The sequence below is a fragment of the Sciurus carolinensis genome, chromosome 6 (genome assembly GCF_902686445.1).
Source record: "Sciurus carolinensis chromosome 6, mSciCar1.2, whole genome shotgun sequence".
Taxonomy (NCBI): Eukaryota; Metazoa; Chordata; class Mammalia; order Rodentia; family Sciuridae; genus Sciurus; species Sciurus carolinensis.
The window spans coordinates 127,122,628-127,141,085 of record NC_062218.1 but is presented as its reverse complement, the minus strand read 5'-3'; the positions used below and the strand labels follow the sequence as shown (position 1 = coordinate 127,141,085).

Here is an 18,458-nt window from a genome sequence, read left to right as displayed (position 1 = left end):
GGGGAATAGGCATATTTACCAGGTCCACAAGGGATGCCCACGCTGCTATCTGGGGGCCACTCTTTTGGAAACTACTGAATTACAGTTGCAAGTTACTGAAAATATAAAGCCCTTACCCAGCGATCACATTTTCCACCTCCTACTTGCACCCACCCCAAATCCTGCCCAACCACATCTCACAACAGAATGTATTATTATTTATTTGAAGGGGGAAAAAAAGATTCCATTGTTGTCTTGATAGGACTGAGGGCAAGACCTTCTTCCCAGGTCCTGAAGACTAGTCCTCCCAGGCAAATAACCAGCTGGGGAATTTTGGGCAAGTGATGTCTCCTAACTGGCCTTATTTTCCCTTCTGAGCAGTGCAAGTCCAAATTAGATGGTTTCCAAGAGTCCTTGCAGAACAATAAGGCTAATGCTCCAAGGCCAGCAGAGCAGCCACCCTGCCCCACTGTTGATCCACACAGCTCCTACAGGGGTTCCTCTCCATAACGACCATTCCACTGGGAATTTATTGGGTAGGAATAAGCAGGTGCCTGTGAAATGATGGCTACTGTCTTTGGATGCTCACTCATATGACTGCTGATTTCAGGTGGTTACATAAGCTTGCATATCATTAACAATAAGATGGTGGAACAAATTCAGATTACACCAGCCCTCCTAAACGAAGCTGTTTCCCTCTGGTTTTGCTAACATAGATAGAGGCTCCCTCCCACCCTGTACCTTCTCAGGACCTCCCCTCTCTCCTGGTTATTGTTTCTCTAAATATCTAATCAATGCCTGTCTCTGTAGCTCTGTCTCTTGAAAAAGTTTTGGTCAGGAAAAAGGTGATGCATGGCTTCACTTGTGCTAGGTTCACTGGGCACTGAAATGACTGGCCTCACAGTGCTCTGAGCCCACTGCTCCTAGGCCAGTGTTGGGCATCTACCACTGGTGTGGTTGATGGCCCTGAAGTGATGGGCACCAGTCAGGGAGCAAGAGCCTCTGGTGAAGAGGACTGGCTGCCCACCTAGAGCAGGGCCCCCCTACCTCTACACCACTGGCTAGGCACCCATCATGAGACCGTATTGGGCAGTGTAAGGATTTCATAGCCTTCCAGTCTTTGCCCTCCAGATGCCAGAGGCAACCCCCATCCCAGTTGTGATGATCAAAAAATGTCTACAGACATTGCCAAATGTTCCCTGAGGGACAAAATCTCCCCCGCTGAGAACCATTCTTTCTAGACAAGAGAGGGAGGTGTGAACAGAACATGGATTTCAGAGTCCAAAGGGCCAGGGTTCAAATCCCCCAACCAGCACACCAACCAGACCTTCTTTTTCTTTTCTCATTTAGAAACAGAAAGGCTCAAATTAAATTTTTTAAATGACAACATACAAAATTATACAAAACAAAAAGTAAAGATCCTCATGCCTCTTCCAGCCTATTCCTCAGAGATAACCGGTTACAATTTGGTGTTGATTCAGATATTTATATGTAAATGGAAGCACTCATCAGATGTATACATATATAAACACTTGTTTTACATAAGGAGAATCATATTAGACACACTGTTTGCTTTTTGATACTCATATCATGAATACTTTTCCAGATCACTACATTCAAATGTCCTCATCATTTTAAAACTCCTCTGAGTATTCTACTCTCAGGAACTGAGGAACTGAGGAACTGGCATGCTGTTTCTCAGTTGTAAAATAAGAGCAACCATGACTGTAGATCCTCACTAAGATTATGTATACACACACACAAACACTCATAAAAATGCATGTTTAGAGAAGAGTAGTTGAATAAGTGCTCAGCAAATGGTAATTATTATTTATTCAATGATTAATAACTTAGCATTTACTTTGTGTCCAGTCCTATGCTGGTCCCTGGAAATGCAGCAATACATGAGACATACATAAGCTTGCTCCCCAAAAGCTCTCTGTCTAGCTGTGAAAATAGTAAATGAGTCTTTAAGATTGTTACATAGATGCACAAAAAATACTTTGAGCAAAAAGTTGTTAAATTACAAGTATGTAACAATGCCAAACAGACTATTAGGAGAGGGTGAACCAAAAAAAGAGTCTGGGATCAAATAGAAAGCCTTTCTCAAATGAATGGTATGTAAACTGAGAGCTTAATAATGAATTGGACAGGCTACAGGAAGGGGCCCAGGAATTGTAATAAGTTGAGAGACAAAAATGTGTGGATACCCTGGGGCAAGCTGTGAACCAATCATATTATAGATTATAGTCTTTTCTTTTCTTTTCTTTTTTTTTAGTGTATCAATAGGATATATTGAAGAACAAGAACAGAACTCTTGCAGTTCAAGAGTGACCCATAGCAGGTTTTCTCTTCCTGAGTGTACTGGTCTAGGGATTTACATAGTACTTGGTTCGCTTCTATTGGTCCAAACTCATGCTAATTAGGGTTTGAAAAAAGTACTGAGGCTATTGGCCCAAATTTATGGTAATTAGGGCTTGGAAACATTATAGTACATTCTAAAAGGAACTGCCAAAGAGTTAAGAGATGAGAGACCTACAACTCACTTTCTTAATTAAAATTCTATCTCCCCCCATACCATCTGGAAAGTTATACCACCAGTATAAATTTTCATTTAGTACAGTTGAGAAAATATGGTTCTAAGATAAACAGAAGAAAAAGGCAGATAACAGAGTCATGAGCATATAAGAGCCTGAGAATATTCTATTGAAAAGTTCCTGCAGAGGGGTTGGCCAGACAGCTGGCATTATCTTTAACTGTTCCCTAGCCTTAGAATTTTGAGCCTAAAGGACTTTGTAGGCAGAAGCAGTCCCTTCCCTTTCTCCTCCAGGGAAGTCCAGCTCAGTATTGGCCAGAAGTAAACACTAGACACATACTTTCCACACACATCATAATCCCTCTTTATTGGAGAGTTGTAGGGTCTTTTCCTTGATGCCTGAGATAACTCGATGTGCACCGCATTTAATCTGGCATGCATTTCAGCTTTCCCAAATGTGAGTTTAGATAGAGGATAGGAACTTTTAAGAACAAACCCCATGGGGCTGTGGCATGGGATCCATGGATGTGGCTCTCTACCCTTCAAAGCTAGAGAAGAGCCCACTGGCTGATGCTGGGCTTTCCTTGAGGACAGAGGCCAGGCTAATCTATTCTCCAGGTGCTCAGTGGGTGCTCTATAAAGATGCTAGTTTTCCAGGTCCTTCTTCCTTCACATCCCCCCACCTTCCTCAATGATCTGAGTGTAAGGGAAAATCATTCCCTTCTCAATAGAAGAATCAATCTATGTGAGTCACACTAAGAAACTACATAGAATTAGGAAATGTATGCCTTCATCTGCAGCTCTAGCAAGACAAAGCATGGCTCCAGGGTCATTTATTTGCCTGCCATTCTTGCCAAAGACAACAGAACCCATTCTAAGAATAGGTTAGTTCCAAATTCATGAAACTGAAGCTCTAAACTGACTGGATATGTTACTTTTCTTTGCTAGGAACATACAGTAATTCAGCTACTTTTATTTTTCAGTTCCTTGTATTTGCAATGAATGAGACTTGAACTATATAACTGTACCCCATTTTCTTTGTAGTCTTGCAAAGCTGCACAGCCATGACTTTGGTAAACTAAATACATCTCAAATGCAGAAGGTAGGCAGGTTGTTTAGGAAATCCTATGAGGAATCACTTCAAAAAGAAATTATCACCTCTCAACAGATCTGCCTTTTTCCAGAACTACCTAAAATCAAGGTCAGAAGCAATGATAATGGTACCCTTCCCCAACTGAGGTTCAATTTCCATGAGGCTGCCCATTCTTAGGTGTGTACATCCTGGGGGTGGTGATTCAATTTCCCCCATGGCAGTTCAACTCATCCCTACGGTCTCAGGCTACAAAAATTCTACAACTGGACTGAGCCCAAATCCCTCTGTTTGCTCATTCCCTTTGTAGCAAACGCCCTCAGTGTCCTCACCACAAGCAGCCTTATAAGCACCCAAGCACAGGTCTTGGGTCTCAAGGAGTTTAAAACTGCATGCACTACATTGTCGAATCCTGAGCTTGCCCACTCTTCTTGGGGTTCTAGCACCCACCACTCCTTTAAAAACTATACATTAGCACACTTGAACCCATTTTAGGATGAAGAAATCTGGGTCTTGCTATGAAAGCAGAATGATAAGCATTCACCCCTAATCTAAAAGTATCATTTCATCATCGTGAACTGGGAATTTCTCCTTGTGCCTAATCACAGAAAGAAAAATTGACTCAGGCTAGGCACTGTGGCACACTCCTCTAATTCCAGGGGCTTGGGAGGTTTGGCAGGAGGATGGCAAGTTCAAAGCCAGCCTCAGCAACTTAGTGAGACCCTGTCTCTAAATAAAATATAAAAAGGCCTGGGGATGCGACTCCATGGTTCAGTACCCCTTGGTTCAATCCCTGGTACTAAAAAAGCCAAAGAAAATAGAAAAAGAAAGAAAGAAAAAAAATGACTCAAATTTAACCATGCTAAAAAAAAAATCATAATTATTAGTATATGTCTGCCAACATTTATGTGGCTTATATCCAAAAATTATATTTCCCCAGGGGTATTGTTTTATAAATAAATCATCTTAGTTGAATTAATAAGAAAAAATGTGACTTAGAAGTAGGTATTCTGTGAGTTTCTATTGAAATATTTTTTATGTCGGCTTCATAATACTTACACCAAAAAACCTAAAATAATACACCTATATCCACACATTATTGCAATGTGTCCAATTTTTTCTACCATGAGGAAACCTTCTATCAAAAAAAAAAAAAATTGTGAACTGTACTTCTTCCCCACCCCTCCAAAAAGTAACTATAAGCTAATAGTTCTTTTAGTTACTATTTTGTAACAAGATCTAAAATGAATTTGGTAATGTCTTTCAATAAAATGTGGAATTTATCAAGCATGTTGGTATCTGTACACATTTGAAAATTAGGAGTGTAATTACACATGTCTGTGTGCAAGAGAAGTGTTTTCCATACTGACAAAGCCCACATTACACTGTGAAGCTCTACCTAATACCACTGTATCTCTGTGGGGTTCCATGTCCACAGGGAAAAATGTGGCTATCCTCAACCACCCACCTGACTGTGCTTGACCTCACCTACAGGCAGCATGAAGGAAAGTGACTTTGCGCTCAAGTGTCAGTGTCTGGCTTGGATTCTGAATGTGTGACCTGGAGACCATCTCTGCCTGCCACTTGGAGACCAAAGATTCATGTGCTTCCATTAATTTACAGCACAGATCACCCATATTCTTTGTTCCAGGAAAAGTCCAGAAATCCATGTTGCAAATGCTAAAGAGTTACCAGAAACAAAACAATCAGAATATTCCCTGGTGGAAGTGCAGGCCAACCATATTTTCCACCAGGTTGTCAATTTTACCCATCTATCAAGCCAGACCTTTAGAAGACTGTGCACTCTATGTTATTGGATTAATTGATAGAACTGTACTTTGGCAGTAAGCACTGCTATATGCTGAGATGTGGAAGAACATCTCTGTGCCTGTCAGATGCACCCTGGCATGCCCTTTCCTGAGAAGCCACAGGGAAAGGCAGCTCCAGTCTAAGTGCCAGGGATACCTCTAGTTCACGTTCTTTTCACATGACATTAACATGGGCTTCATGCCTCATTCCCTGCTTTGGTTGGTAGGTAACCCTGAGTCAAGCCCTAGAAGTGCACAAAAATCATGCACCTGGTTTTTGGGTGCTACCTTTATTGTGACTTTATTTAATGTACTTACTTTTTCCTTATGTTCAAAGTTTGCCATCTATTTGTCTTATCGCTTCATAGTCAAAAGTGCCTGTAAGTTACCTTTTGGTGAGTGAGGCAGGAAAGAGAAATTTGAAAAAGAATAAAGACATGGCAGGCTATCATGCATTTGATTACAGATCTGAGAATAACTAAGTGCCATTTCAAGTAAATTCCTGCAAGGAAACGGAGCATTTCCTGAAGTGGATGCTGGAGTGGAAGGCAAGCACATAGATCAACACATCCTGGATGGAGTGAGGTAGGCAATGAGGGGTACTGGAGCAGACAGCAGACTAAGGATCCATGTGATGGAGGGGGATAAGCCCTGGGCAAATTCAAGGCTGAAATGTCACAATGGCTTCAGGGACCTCAGGACAATTCTTCACCCAACTGGGGAATCTTCTTAAATTGACAGACTACATCTGATATATTCCACCTTCTCTGACCCTTTCTTCAGTATCTTTGGGGTTAAATACAAGCAGGAGCAGCAAGGACCATCTGCACAGCTCCCACCCTCTGATGACCAGCTCCACCTGGCCAGGCCACCAGAGCTAGGTGCTCCTTAGCCCTCTGGAACACAAGAAAACTCAGTTTCACCCATCAGTGCTCTTGAGATCAAACAGACTGCACCCATGTTCTTAGAGCAGTGGTTTATGTTTAAAAATCCCATTACCATATTCTGTGTGAGTCATGCAAGGGTGCCTGCATGTGGGAGGGCACAGGTGTGTTTCCCTCTTCTCAGAGACTAAAACAATCCATCTCCAAGTGATGCAGGAGGCCATGTGGAAACAGCAGGCACGATCCAGCACTCTACTGGAGGCTGGGGCTCACCATTCAGACTCATGTGGACTCAGGCCTCTTGATCCCTGGGCATGGTCCAGACAAAGACAACTTCAGTTTAAGTCAATGTGTCCTTAACTCTGCTGGATGCTGCCTCCACCCAAAAGGTAACTCAGCTGCTCCAGGTCAGAGGGACCCCAAGAACTCATCAGCCTCTAGCACACAGACACACACTAAGATAGAAGACCAGGTATGACATAAGAACCTTGCTTCCCTCTAGGAGAGAAGTCACCAACAGCCCAAAGACATATTGACCCTCTCTGGTATTGTTTTAAATAACTACTTTGGTAGCAGTGAAGAACAAGTAGGTTTCACACATCCAAAAGCATCTTTATTTTTAGCTTCTCCTGATAAATTAGAAGTTCTGGGAGTGCCTGGCTTAGCCCCACAAGAATACCTCAGCCAAGTTGGGTCATGCTTGCTCTCTGGAGAAGCAGTTACAAGGGGTCATAATCCATCCCCCTCCCCAGGTGCTGCATCAGGTCCACCTTGCTGCTTAGGATCCCACTCTAGGGGCACTGCAAGATGCCCATCAGAATGAGTCTTCAGAGATAAGTGGGTTAAGAGTGAAACAGGCTGCTAAGTAGCAAACTGTATGTACTTCATCTCTTAATAAGTGTTTCCAAACTGGGTGGGATGATGCAAACCTGTAATCCCAGCTACTTGGGAGGCCAAGACAGGAGGATTCAGTTCAAGGTCAGCCTGGGCAACTTGGTGAGATTCTATATCCAAATAAAAATTAATAAGGGCTGGGGATATAGCTCAGTGATAGAGGACGCCTGGGTTCCCTCCCCAGTGTGTATGCATGCACATTTTTAAAAAGAAGCATCGTATCTGCAATGGACCGAATGTTTGTATCTCCTTAAAATTTATATGTTGAAATCCTAACTCCCATGTGATGGTGTTAGGAGGTGGGGCTTTTGGGAGGTATAGGGTCATGATGGTACCTCATAAGTGGCATGAGTGCCCTTATTAAAGGGTCTAGAGAATTCTCTGGCTCTATTTCCTCCACATGAAGACACAGGAAAAGTAACTACCCATAACCCAGAAGAGGGCCTTCATCATATCCCCACAATGCTACCACCTGGCTCTTATACTCACAGCTTCCAGAACTGCGGGAAATCAAAATCTATTGGTTACGAATTACTCAGTCATGGTATTTTTGTCATAGCAGCTCTAAGTGGCCAAAGAATTGTCAGACTTCACTTCTGTATTGAATGATCACTATCAGAAAACACTTCCCATCACATGCTCCCACTCTAGTTCATCCCCAAACATCTGCTAATCTTTACAGGCTCCCAGATCACTTCTAGGATTATTTTCCTGAACTTGACCTTCGCCAGGAAGGGCTGACTGCCCCCTGACTTGAATTTCCACTCTGCAAGTTCCTGTCAAGGTACCTTGAATGCATCCACTGGCTGATTTTATTTCAGGTATTTCTCTCCAGGCTACATAAACCACAATCAGTACAGCCTCCACATGGTGATCAGTAAGTACTTGATTCATTGATTAAGGGATCAATTAGCTCACACTCTAATGGAATAAGTAGATACATCACAAAGCACTAAGATCCTTCCAAATATGAGACTCGAAATCAAAACTCCAGTCCTTAATCTCGTGTCACAGCTTTCTTGTCTTTATTGTATTTTTTATAAGATTAGATCAGGAGTTTTAGAAATCCCTCATGTCACAGATGCAATAAATGCCATAACTTCTGTCTTACACGTAAGGAAACTGAAGCTCAGAGAAGTTAGGCACTAGCCTTGGTACACACAGATATTCAAGGGGCGAGGTGGGAATTGCACCTGATCTCACCACTGTGAAGCCTAGGGCCTCCCAACTCACGTCTCCTCCTGTCACACAGGGTCGCTGGGGCAGAGTGAAAATTCCACAGGTCCTCAGCAATTCACCGCTGCATAGTACAACTGAGGAGCTTACACAACACAAAACCCTCCACTTGGGTAGAGGAGGGTTGAGGAAGGTGAGGGGATTCGGCAGTTTTCTTCGAGCAGCCATCTCCCTACTGTGAAAACACTTTAATCTACTCCACACTCTCCAATAAGAAAAATTTAAGCAGTGATATTGATCAATTTTAAAATTCAGCTGACATTTTCTTCCCCTATTGAGAATTTACCCAAACCAAAGCTGGTTCATTAAGACTCAACAAATACAATATAATTAATTCAGGGGATGTTCTACCTAGCAGGTGGAATAACAGCAAAGACTTTTTCCCCCCTTTTTATAAAACTAACACCACATTTTATGAGTTTGGGGAAAGGTAATAAACATGTCTTTAAAATGGATTTGATCGTGCTGAAAGAACCTCTTAAACACAGTAATAGAAAGCCGCAGTGCCCCATAATTGCAAGGTGAATTTTACTACACTCATGATTCTCTATTACTCCATCCAAAGGGTGGAACACAACCCAGAATGGCTTTTGTTCTAGGGACACAGGGTCCTGGGAGTTCACTGAGGATCCAGAGGGAAGCCACAGCATAACACTCACATGGCCACCCCAGCACCCCAGTCCACGTGAGGAAATGAAGCCTATGCAATTGCCCCTGGCAGAGCTGAGTGAGTCAGGAGAAAATGCAGGCTCATCAAAAACATCAACTCCTTGGCCCTTTGCAAACATGAGCACATTGGTCTCTACAAATGTCCTATGAGACAGGAGGCATTAGACCCAATCTACAGAAGAGTAAGTGAAGGTTAGATGAAGCAAATTATTCAAAAGTAGACAAGCTAATGTAAGCATTAAGATTTGACCTGAGTCCTTTAAACCCTTTCCTCCCCCACCTGGCAGTGTCCCACAGGACTCTGTGAGAAGAGAAATTACTTCCTACTATGGCCTATTTACTGTTTATTCTAAGCCTCCCTACATACTGGCCCCCCTCCCCTGGGTTAAAAGGTCCATTTAACTCTGCTGGTTTTATTGAAGCTATATTCATACCTCATTGGTTAAACTGTAACCTTTGAAATAAGAGCATTATGCTTCAAATTTTTCATTTTTCCTTCATAAGAAAACATACACAGAAACCCATGCTACCTGAATTGAGTTATCATAGATGGTAAGATTCTCAGGAACCATCTAGTTCACCCCCTTTATTTCAGAAGTGGACAAACCAAAGCCAAGAGAGGCCATGTGATGAGCCCAAAGTTGTCCATTTTAACAGAGGCAGAGAAATGTCCCACCTGGGTCGTCTTCCTGGAATACATCTCTCCAGACCCAGGGGCTGATGAAAGTGTCAGGGTGTTGGAAATGCTAAGGAAAAGCGGTCCCAACAGCAAATCAAATGGAGACAACATAAATCTCCATCAATGGTAATATTCAGATAAACTATGGCATATTCGCAGAATGACCTAAGAGGAATCAGCTACATCTACAAGTAGCAGAAGAGAAAGCATCAAAAACAATATCAGGTGAGCCAAACAGGTTAGGAAAGGAAACATTAAATTTCCTCTGTAAAATGTATAATTTAGTGTAACATAGGTGACCACACACATACGGCATAAAAGTATCAAAACATGAACAGAAAAGCAAATCGACGTGGATCTGGTCAACTTTAGAAAAAAGAAAATGGGAAGAAAACCGAGGCAACACACATGGGATTTCAATCTTGGGCTTTATTTCTCAAAATAAGTAAACAGGCAAAGACAGACAAAGATCAAAAAGGAAAGTGTTAACTTGATCTGACTTCAAAGCAGAGAGTCTGAGTTAAAGCAGGCACACACCAATATTTGAATTAACAGTTTTCTGTTTCTTTTCTGCTAGAATTGAGTCACAACATTTAAAAGCTAATACTCTAAGCATTTTTTTTTAAATGGTAACTATTTTAGTGTTAGGATCAAGACACCAAGGAGATAGCAGTTGGGGAAGAGTCAAATTTGGCTGGAATGGGAGGTAGTCTGGAACAGGGTGTAGGTGAATAAGAAGAGTCACTGTAGGAAAAGCATCTTTGTTACATTATATGGAAAGAGAGACTGTAACAGGAGACACCAAACCTGCCAAACATGAAGGAGTTGAAAGAAAATTATTAAAATTATAATTTTACAAACCAGGCCAACTGCCTCTGAAAAGCAGGGATCAGAGAAGGTAGATGGAGTCTTAGAAAACAAATTTTTTTCAAGGCCCTATGAAGGCAAATCAGAAGCTCTTTGTGGGGTGAGGTTAAATTCCACATCAGAGGAATGCTACAGACTCGGGATTTCTATCAGGCTTATCATATAAATTTTCAGATTCATCTAAAGGAAAAAAATACCTAAAGAACAATTCTAGAAAAAAGCAATTCTGACTTCCCACACCCACTTTAAAACTTTGGCAAAACACAAATACTCTGGTAATCCACTGGGCTCTAGCTTCCAAAAATGCAGGTAGAACACGGGCAGAACTTTTTCCTTTTGAGTTGTAGGATTTCTGCCTTAAAACAGTTCAGGGCTTTGGTCAGGATTTGAGCCTGTCAAGACGCTGGTATAACAGACTGGAAGTCAAAGGGCAAGGGTTTTCTTCTTTCCTTCTATTCAAGTGAACAGTGTGAAGAACAGGGGTCCCAGACATCATGGGTTTTATTTTAATCTGGAGATCAATTTCCAACAGTTCCTATTCTGCTCTGAAGATCACTGGCTGAGAGCTAGCTACAGATGGGCTGCCCAAGAAGAATTAGAATTCAATCCAGAAGAAAAAAAAAATCCGTCATCCTTAAAGCCTATGGCTGCACACTTTCTCTAAAACACTCATTTATGCCACTTTAAAGGAGTCTGCTCGTTTCACAACAGTTCCATGAGGAATCTCTGCAGCGGGGTCTCCTAACATGGCTTGCCCAGAGCGGAATGTCAAACCCAAACATTCTCTTTCCCAAGTGGACCAGGGCAAGAGCAGAGAAGTGCAGCTCATTTGTGTCCCATCACTTTGGGACATCTTCATGTAATCAGAATTTCATCCTAAAGTAAGGTAGTGATTATATACATAACATTACCTGTTATGTAGAAATTCATATGTGTAAATTTTTATATATACATAGATACATATAAATTGCCCCCAGTACAACAATGACAAGACCCTTTAATCCAGACAAAAACATTGTGACTTAGCTTTGGTTTTCTTTTTCAAAAAGGACGAGTAAGGAGCTTTGGAATAACTTGTTAGAATCCATTTTGCATATTGTTCATCCCCCAAATGAATCCCCAAAGTCATACCTTTAATTATTATTTTTTTACAACAGTATTGTGGCTCAATAAATTATATCTCTTTTCCCCTCCAGGTCCTTTGAATAACCTTCCTCATTAAGCCTCTTCCCTGAGAGGAAGATAGAGAAGGGGATGCCACCTCCATTACTATACCAAGGGTGACCGTCATCAGCAAGGTTGGTCTACACAGCACCACGGAGCCTGGTCCACAGACTGAAGGCACATAATGCCCAGGCCTCATTGTAGCCACAGAACACACCATCACAGCTACAAAGGACTGCGTCACCTGTAGGAACACTCGACAGCTCGGGGCTGGGTCAGTTACCCAGACCTGCTGCCCTCACACCCACCAGTGCCTGTTCTTGCTCCCCACCCCTGCCAGCCCCAGAGCTTACACACACTCCATTCCTGTGCAAGGTAGTGGGTAGACGTCTTGGGATGGGTAACTGGGAGTGCCCCATGAGAGGTGCCTTCCTCATTGCTGTCCCTGTTATCCAGCACAGTGGGCTTAAACATAGAGCATGTGATAACAGTTCATGGGGTGAGTGAATCAATGTAGTAAAAGCCTGAACCTCTTCAACTCCCATAACAGGGAACAGGGGAACAGCACCACAGTGACCTACCTAGAGCAGAACAGGCTAGCACCCATTCAGCCCTGAGAGGTTCAGAGCAACCCAACTCTGAGGCCATTAGAAGGAAACAAAAGGAGAAAGAACTAAATAAAACCTGCATAGAAAGGAAGGGAAGTCATAGGGAAAGTCAGCTACATAAGACAGGAGAAAATGAAAAGCATCCGCTACTTGCTAAAGCAACCTTTGCCAAGCACTTGACATGCGATGTGCAAATTAACTCATTTCATTTTCTCTGTGCTATTACTCAAAGTATTATTACTATTTTATTTCCAGAAATAGTAGACTGAGAATCAGAGAAGTTAAGCTACTTGCCCAGAATCACACAGTTAGGAAGTGGCAGTCAAGTACTAAATGAGAAGGAACCTGATTCCAAACTACTAGACCCTACACTGCATTTTCCAAAGTGCACCCCATAGAATACACTGCCTCCTCTGGGTCCCTGGGAGGTGTGTCATTAAACCATAGAAATGAAAACAGGTGGTGAAAAGCAAAGTTGGAAAATGGAAGGTTAACTAAACTTATTAATTTATGTATTTATTCTTTGGTAGCAGGGATCAAGCTCAGGAGTGCTTAACCACTGAGCCACATCCCCAGCCCTTTTTTATTTTCAGACAGGGTCTTACTAAGTTGCTTAGAGCCTCACTAAGTTGCTGAAGCTGGTCTCAAACTTGCCATCCTCCTGCCTCAGTCAGGAGGCTGCTGGGATTACAGGTGTGCACCATCATACCTCGCTGAAGTGAACACGTTTCCTGAAAGATTTTTCCGAGCTCTGAAATTGCTAATGAACATTAGGAATGTGCAAGAGATGACTAGAGAATGTACATGGCTGCCCCACACTAGGGACTGTGATGAGATCCAACTTCAAGAAGCAACGCCCTGGTCTGAGCTCCTGGGTTGAGCAGAGGGAAGGTGTGACTTAACCAGCAAGGTGGCAGAGGCTTTGGAAAACTCTATACCTTGGTCCAGTCCTGGGTCTCCTCTTCTTCTGTCTATGCAAGACAGGAAGCCCATCTCACCGGCTCAGGGCTCCCTCCAACTGAGCAGCCAGCCTGGTGCTCTCCGCAGGGTGTCTTTCTGGGTGAACCTCACAAAGCACACTTCTCGCCTGAGTTAATAATTGTTCCCTTCAGTTCTGAACTCCTGTCCATCCCTTCTGCTAGGAGATTTGGCATTAAATCATTACAAGGAAAAAGGATATACTTCCTTACCCTAATCTCAAAGAATTCGTTTTTAGAAGCCTGATGTTGATGACTATTATATTTCACTGACAGAGCATTGATGATTCATTTAAAGATAACAAGTGAAAGAAACTGGAGCCTCGTTTTTGAGGCCAGGTAAGGCACTTTTCTTCTAAGTGCTTTAGAGTCGATTACATGATGAAAAGTACAGGCTCCATAAAACCCTGTTGTGCAAAGTTCAGTAAATATCTTTAAGCAGAGAGTGTAATTACAGCTCAGTAACTACTTCTGGAATATTTTGAGTCTTCTAATTATTCACACCAACACCTAAGATAATAAGAAGTCACAGAAGCATTTCAAAGGTCAAGCTAGAAAGCTAGGTTAAAAATTCTGACCACTTGTGACAGCCAGAGCCCACAATGATGACTTGAAGAAGTTACACCAGATTCCTACAGGAGTAATATCAATTAGCAAGTACGTCTGGGGTTCCTAATCAGAAGTATCAAATCACCAAACAAAATCCTCCAAAACACTGCCTTCTTATGTCACTCCTCTGCTCAAGAACTTTCTGTGGCTCCCACTGCCAAGAAAACAAAGTTCAAATTTGGTAGATTGGTGTGCAATGCCCTTCATAACCTGTCTCAAATGACTTTTGTAACTGCAATATACTCAAATTCCCCATGCTGGGCCCTCCTTCTCCTCCTCTTGCCCAACTGCATACCACCTCTATGGTGAAACCTCTTCCACCCCCTCCTAGCCTGTATTTGTCCTCTGAAACTCTGAAAGTGATTTTCAACAAGTTTTGTTCCTACAAAGAATAAGTTTGCCCCAACCGCAAACCCGCCTTAACTACATTTGAGTCTCTTTCAGTTTAGGAGGGGAGATGACTTCTCTCTACTGCTGACAACTTGCACCAGATCTCAGCAATTCTCCTATTTTCTGGAAGATGAAATGCTCCGCATCTTCCATGCCTGTGGTTTATATTTCACCCGATCCTGTCAGCAAGGAAAGAGTAACCTCCCATTTGTATTGAGCAGCACACAGTGTAATTGATGACGTCGGCTGATATTTTAAGTGAAGGCTATTCTCAGCTCCGCCTGCTCTCCCCAAGGCTCTGAATAGCAACAGCCAACAGCAGCTTCACCTAGGGTACAAAGTGGAGCTACTCATTAAGGCCTTCGATTAACCCCACAGAGTCATGAGATTTTTCTGGGAGGATCCATCAGAGCAGACCCAGGTTTTAAGCCTGCAAGCTTAAAAAAGAGAGCAGGGGAAAGGCCATCGCTTCTAGGAGAGAAAAATCATTGTGTGTGTGTGTGTGTGTGTGTGTGTGTGTGTGTGTGCACATGTATATACACATATACATAAAATATGTATGTTTAACTGTTAATGGACCTTTATTGTATTCATTTATTTATATACAGTGCTGAGAATCGGACCCAGTGCCCCATACATGCTAGGCAAGCGCTCTACCACTGAGCAACAACCCAGCCCTCTTGCTTGTATTTTTTACCTAAGCAAATTTAAATACCAGGTTGTTTTGGGTGCTTAAAGTTTCTGCATAACCCCCATGCCAAGGGAAGTAATCATTTATACTCCCAGCAATGAAAAGATGCCCACCTTCAGTACTCCCTTCTCCTATGTACATTAGTAAAAACAAAAATGTCTGTCCCTGGTAGGGTTTTGTACTTGTTTACAACCCTGGGAGAAGAGTACATCTGACAGCTATTTGATCCTTGTAGGACAAGAACCTATTTCTGGTTTGTAGCTAAAAAAAAAAAAAAAAAAAAAATCAGTTCACTGGAACCATCAGTTGAGTTGCCTTTGTGAGCAAAGGCCTGCTAGGGACATCTGCAGAAGGGCTCATTTATCAGACATGGACAGGGAATTTGGAATTTGTTGCTCAGCATCTATGAATATTCTTCATAAACCAAGTTTTATCCTTTTAAAGAAAGTTCTCCAATTTGGATCATTTTTCATGAGAAATTCCTAAACTGTATTACTAATACCTTCATACACATCAGTGTGAATGACTGAGATGTTTCAGTCATGATTAGATCTGGAAAACAGCGAGGCCTAGCAGCCCAGGGCATGGAGAACCCAGACAGTCTGGAAAGCAAAGCCTTCCGTACACCTGCCTTCACACCTGCAGAGTCCCCACCTGCTGAGTCCCACACTGCATCTCACAGCCTTGCTTCACAGCCATTAACATATCCCTCTGCAACTGAGCTCCCCTGGGGTGGGCACCACAGCTTCTTTGCTCTGTCCTCAGTACCTTGGTGGCTTGTATAACCAGTGTGAGCTCAATAAAGGTCTGAGAGGGACAGGATGGTTGAATGCATGCATGAATGCATAAAATATTGCACCCCTTCAAGGCCTAAGGTAAAAACACACAGGAAAATTTTAATACTGGTTCTGTTGATAGGAAAACCAGAGTCCAGAGGGAGTGATCAATTAAAGTGACAGAGCAGAGGGCAGAAAAGGGCACCCCACACCACACAACATGTCAATACCTCCCTTCAAGTGGACCATGCCATCACATTCAGTACTCAAGCCACGCACTGAAGCTGGTTCCCAGAAGCATGAACCCTCTGAGACATGGTAGGCAATATCTTCCTCTGAGTTTCAGCAGCACTGCATAGATGGACTTGAAATGCAACCTACCAGGATTTTCAGCAGCAGGGGCTGTGTCAAGAGTAGTCACACGTGCAAGGATGGGAGCAGGGACCTGATTCATGGCAGGTCTTTGTTGTGTCTTAAGTAACTCGCTTGAGGATGTGGCTAGTGATTTACAACAGCCATCAAGATGCTAGTCTGTGCTTGCTGGGGTGCATGGAAAGAGCCCTCTGAAGACCAACTGAAACCCAAATGGTCAGCTGAAGCAGAAACAAACTTCTATTTAGAAACCATGAAGAAGTTATTTACAAATAAAGTATTGGTGCCCTTGAAAAACTTCCAGTTAACCTTTTCCATAGAAAGTTTCATTTTTATGGCTCATGTGAATTGAGGAGCATCTCTAGGCACATGTTCTGCGGCTAAAAGCAAGAGATTCAGTCCCACAATTCACTAGCTTAGTATGATAAGCACTATTTGTTGTTTTTTATTTTAACCAAATCAATCAATAATTGTACTGGTCAATTCAATTTTAAAAAACTGTTTAAATCTGTCCTAGACATAACCTCAAATATCCAATTTGATAAAATAATTTCTATTACCCCACTCAATTTGGTCCCCCAAATCAATAAAACAAGACAGCTAGCTGGCCTTTGTGAGCATTAACTCAGCACACAAGGAAGAAAAAATGAGACAGCATTTCCCACAGGATACACAGCAAGAAACCTTACCTTGGTCAAAGGGCTTGTTGGGATTCCAGTTTCTGAAATAATCATCCTACAAAAGGAAAAAATAGAAAACAAAAGGTCAGGTTTCAGGAAGCTTCTCACATAACTGCATTAAAACATGTCTTTCTCCCCATTTTTCAAAACATAAGGAAAACCACAACTTGGAAGTCTTTCCCAAAACAGGTATGACTGTCCAATCGAAAATACCAATTTATTTTTCAAATTCTTAAATTTCAAACTATAAACTGTATGTATTAAACACTGGAAATAGTAAAAAAAAAAAAAAAAAAAAAAAAAAAAAAAAAAATTCTAGTCCAATATGGAAACAGCATTGCTCTTCTTGGTTTGACATATAAACCCAGACAACTTCCATGTTCAAGGTGCACTTGCTATCAAGTATACCATGGGTGCTGCCTGGCTGCTCTCATTTATGATTAAGCCTGTGTGTTTTTAACAGCTGATAATTCAACTGTCAACATTTCTTTTACATGGAGGCATGTATCTTGCAGTGCACAGTTCTAGTTTTCCAGCACTCACAAAACCCAACACAGAGGGCCATTCAAACATTAGAATTAAGCAAAGCACACATTCGGCTTAATACCATTTGTTCTGGGCATGGGAGGATGGAAAACGAAAGGCAGGGCAATCTGGTCTATTCATAACCATGTCTGTCTTGCACAAGTTTGCATCAATTTATGCTCCAAGGCTGGGCACCTTTGTTACTTTGAAATTGCAAGAGGCGAGGTCACTTGCTTCTTCAGAGTTATATTAAGCTCCTACCCGCTTCTAACAACCCTTCCCTCCAGACAGTCACTCACTTGGTCCCTCCCCTCCACACTTATAGGCCCCACTGTTCCCCAGTATACCACTGTCAACAAAACCGAAGAGTCTGCAGGCAAAGAGGACTCACTCCTTCCTATCAACCTGACTGTCTCTAAGGCCTCGGCTGCTTTCTAGTTAATATCCAGTTTATTTGCTCTGTTTTTGGCAGATGACTTGCATGCTGCAGACACTTTTGAAAAGATGTTCAAAATAAGGACTCAATTTCTCTTCCGGGGAAGTTAATTTACATCAAAGTACACAATTAGTTTAAATTATTGTCCAGACTGTCTCCTGCTGCAGTTTATCTCCAACAAAATCTCCCGTGAATTTTATCAGCCTCTGTGTCGTTCAATTACCTGGCTTTATTAGATCCTCGTTGAGTTCACCTAAGCCTTTAAATAGATTTTAGGAAACTGGATTTAGAGTAAAATCAGAACATATTGCTTCTTGGCCAGTGACTCCATCTTCCAGAGCATGAATAAACATGAACAGGTTCCTCTGGGTCCTGGAGATGCAGCATTAAACTATTTTTAACTCCAAGGAATTGGCCCACTTTGTTCTGGCTTTAATTTTATGGCATAACTGACCTCCTCATCCAACTGGTTAGGGAGTCTCCAAGATCTACACCATGAAATATCACTGAGAAAGTTTAAAACAATCTCTCTTCAATATCTCCCTCCACTTTTTATTTCTTTTTATTTTGAAATTCTGCTAAAACTTG

At 42.1% G+C, this 18,458-nt stretch overlaps 1 protein-coding gene across 3 annotated transcripts in view; it reads right to left on the bottom strand.

Moving 5' to 3' along the window:
- Window positions 1–18,458, bottom strand: part of Spock1 (SPARC (osteonectin), cwcv and kazal like domains proteoglycan 1) — a 503,091-nt gene that overhangs the window by 256,739 nt on the left and 227,894 nt on the right. For all 3 annotated transcript variants that reach the window (XM_047556527.1, XM_047556529.1, XM_047556528.1), the window contains one exon: window positions 16,919–16,964. In XM_047556527.1, the coding sequence (XP_047412483.1) occupies window positions 16,919–16,964 (46 nt within the window). The remainder of the gene's footprint in view (window positions 1–16,918; window positions 16,965–18,458) is intronic.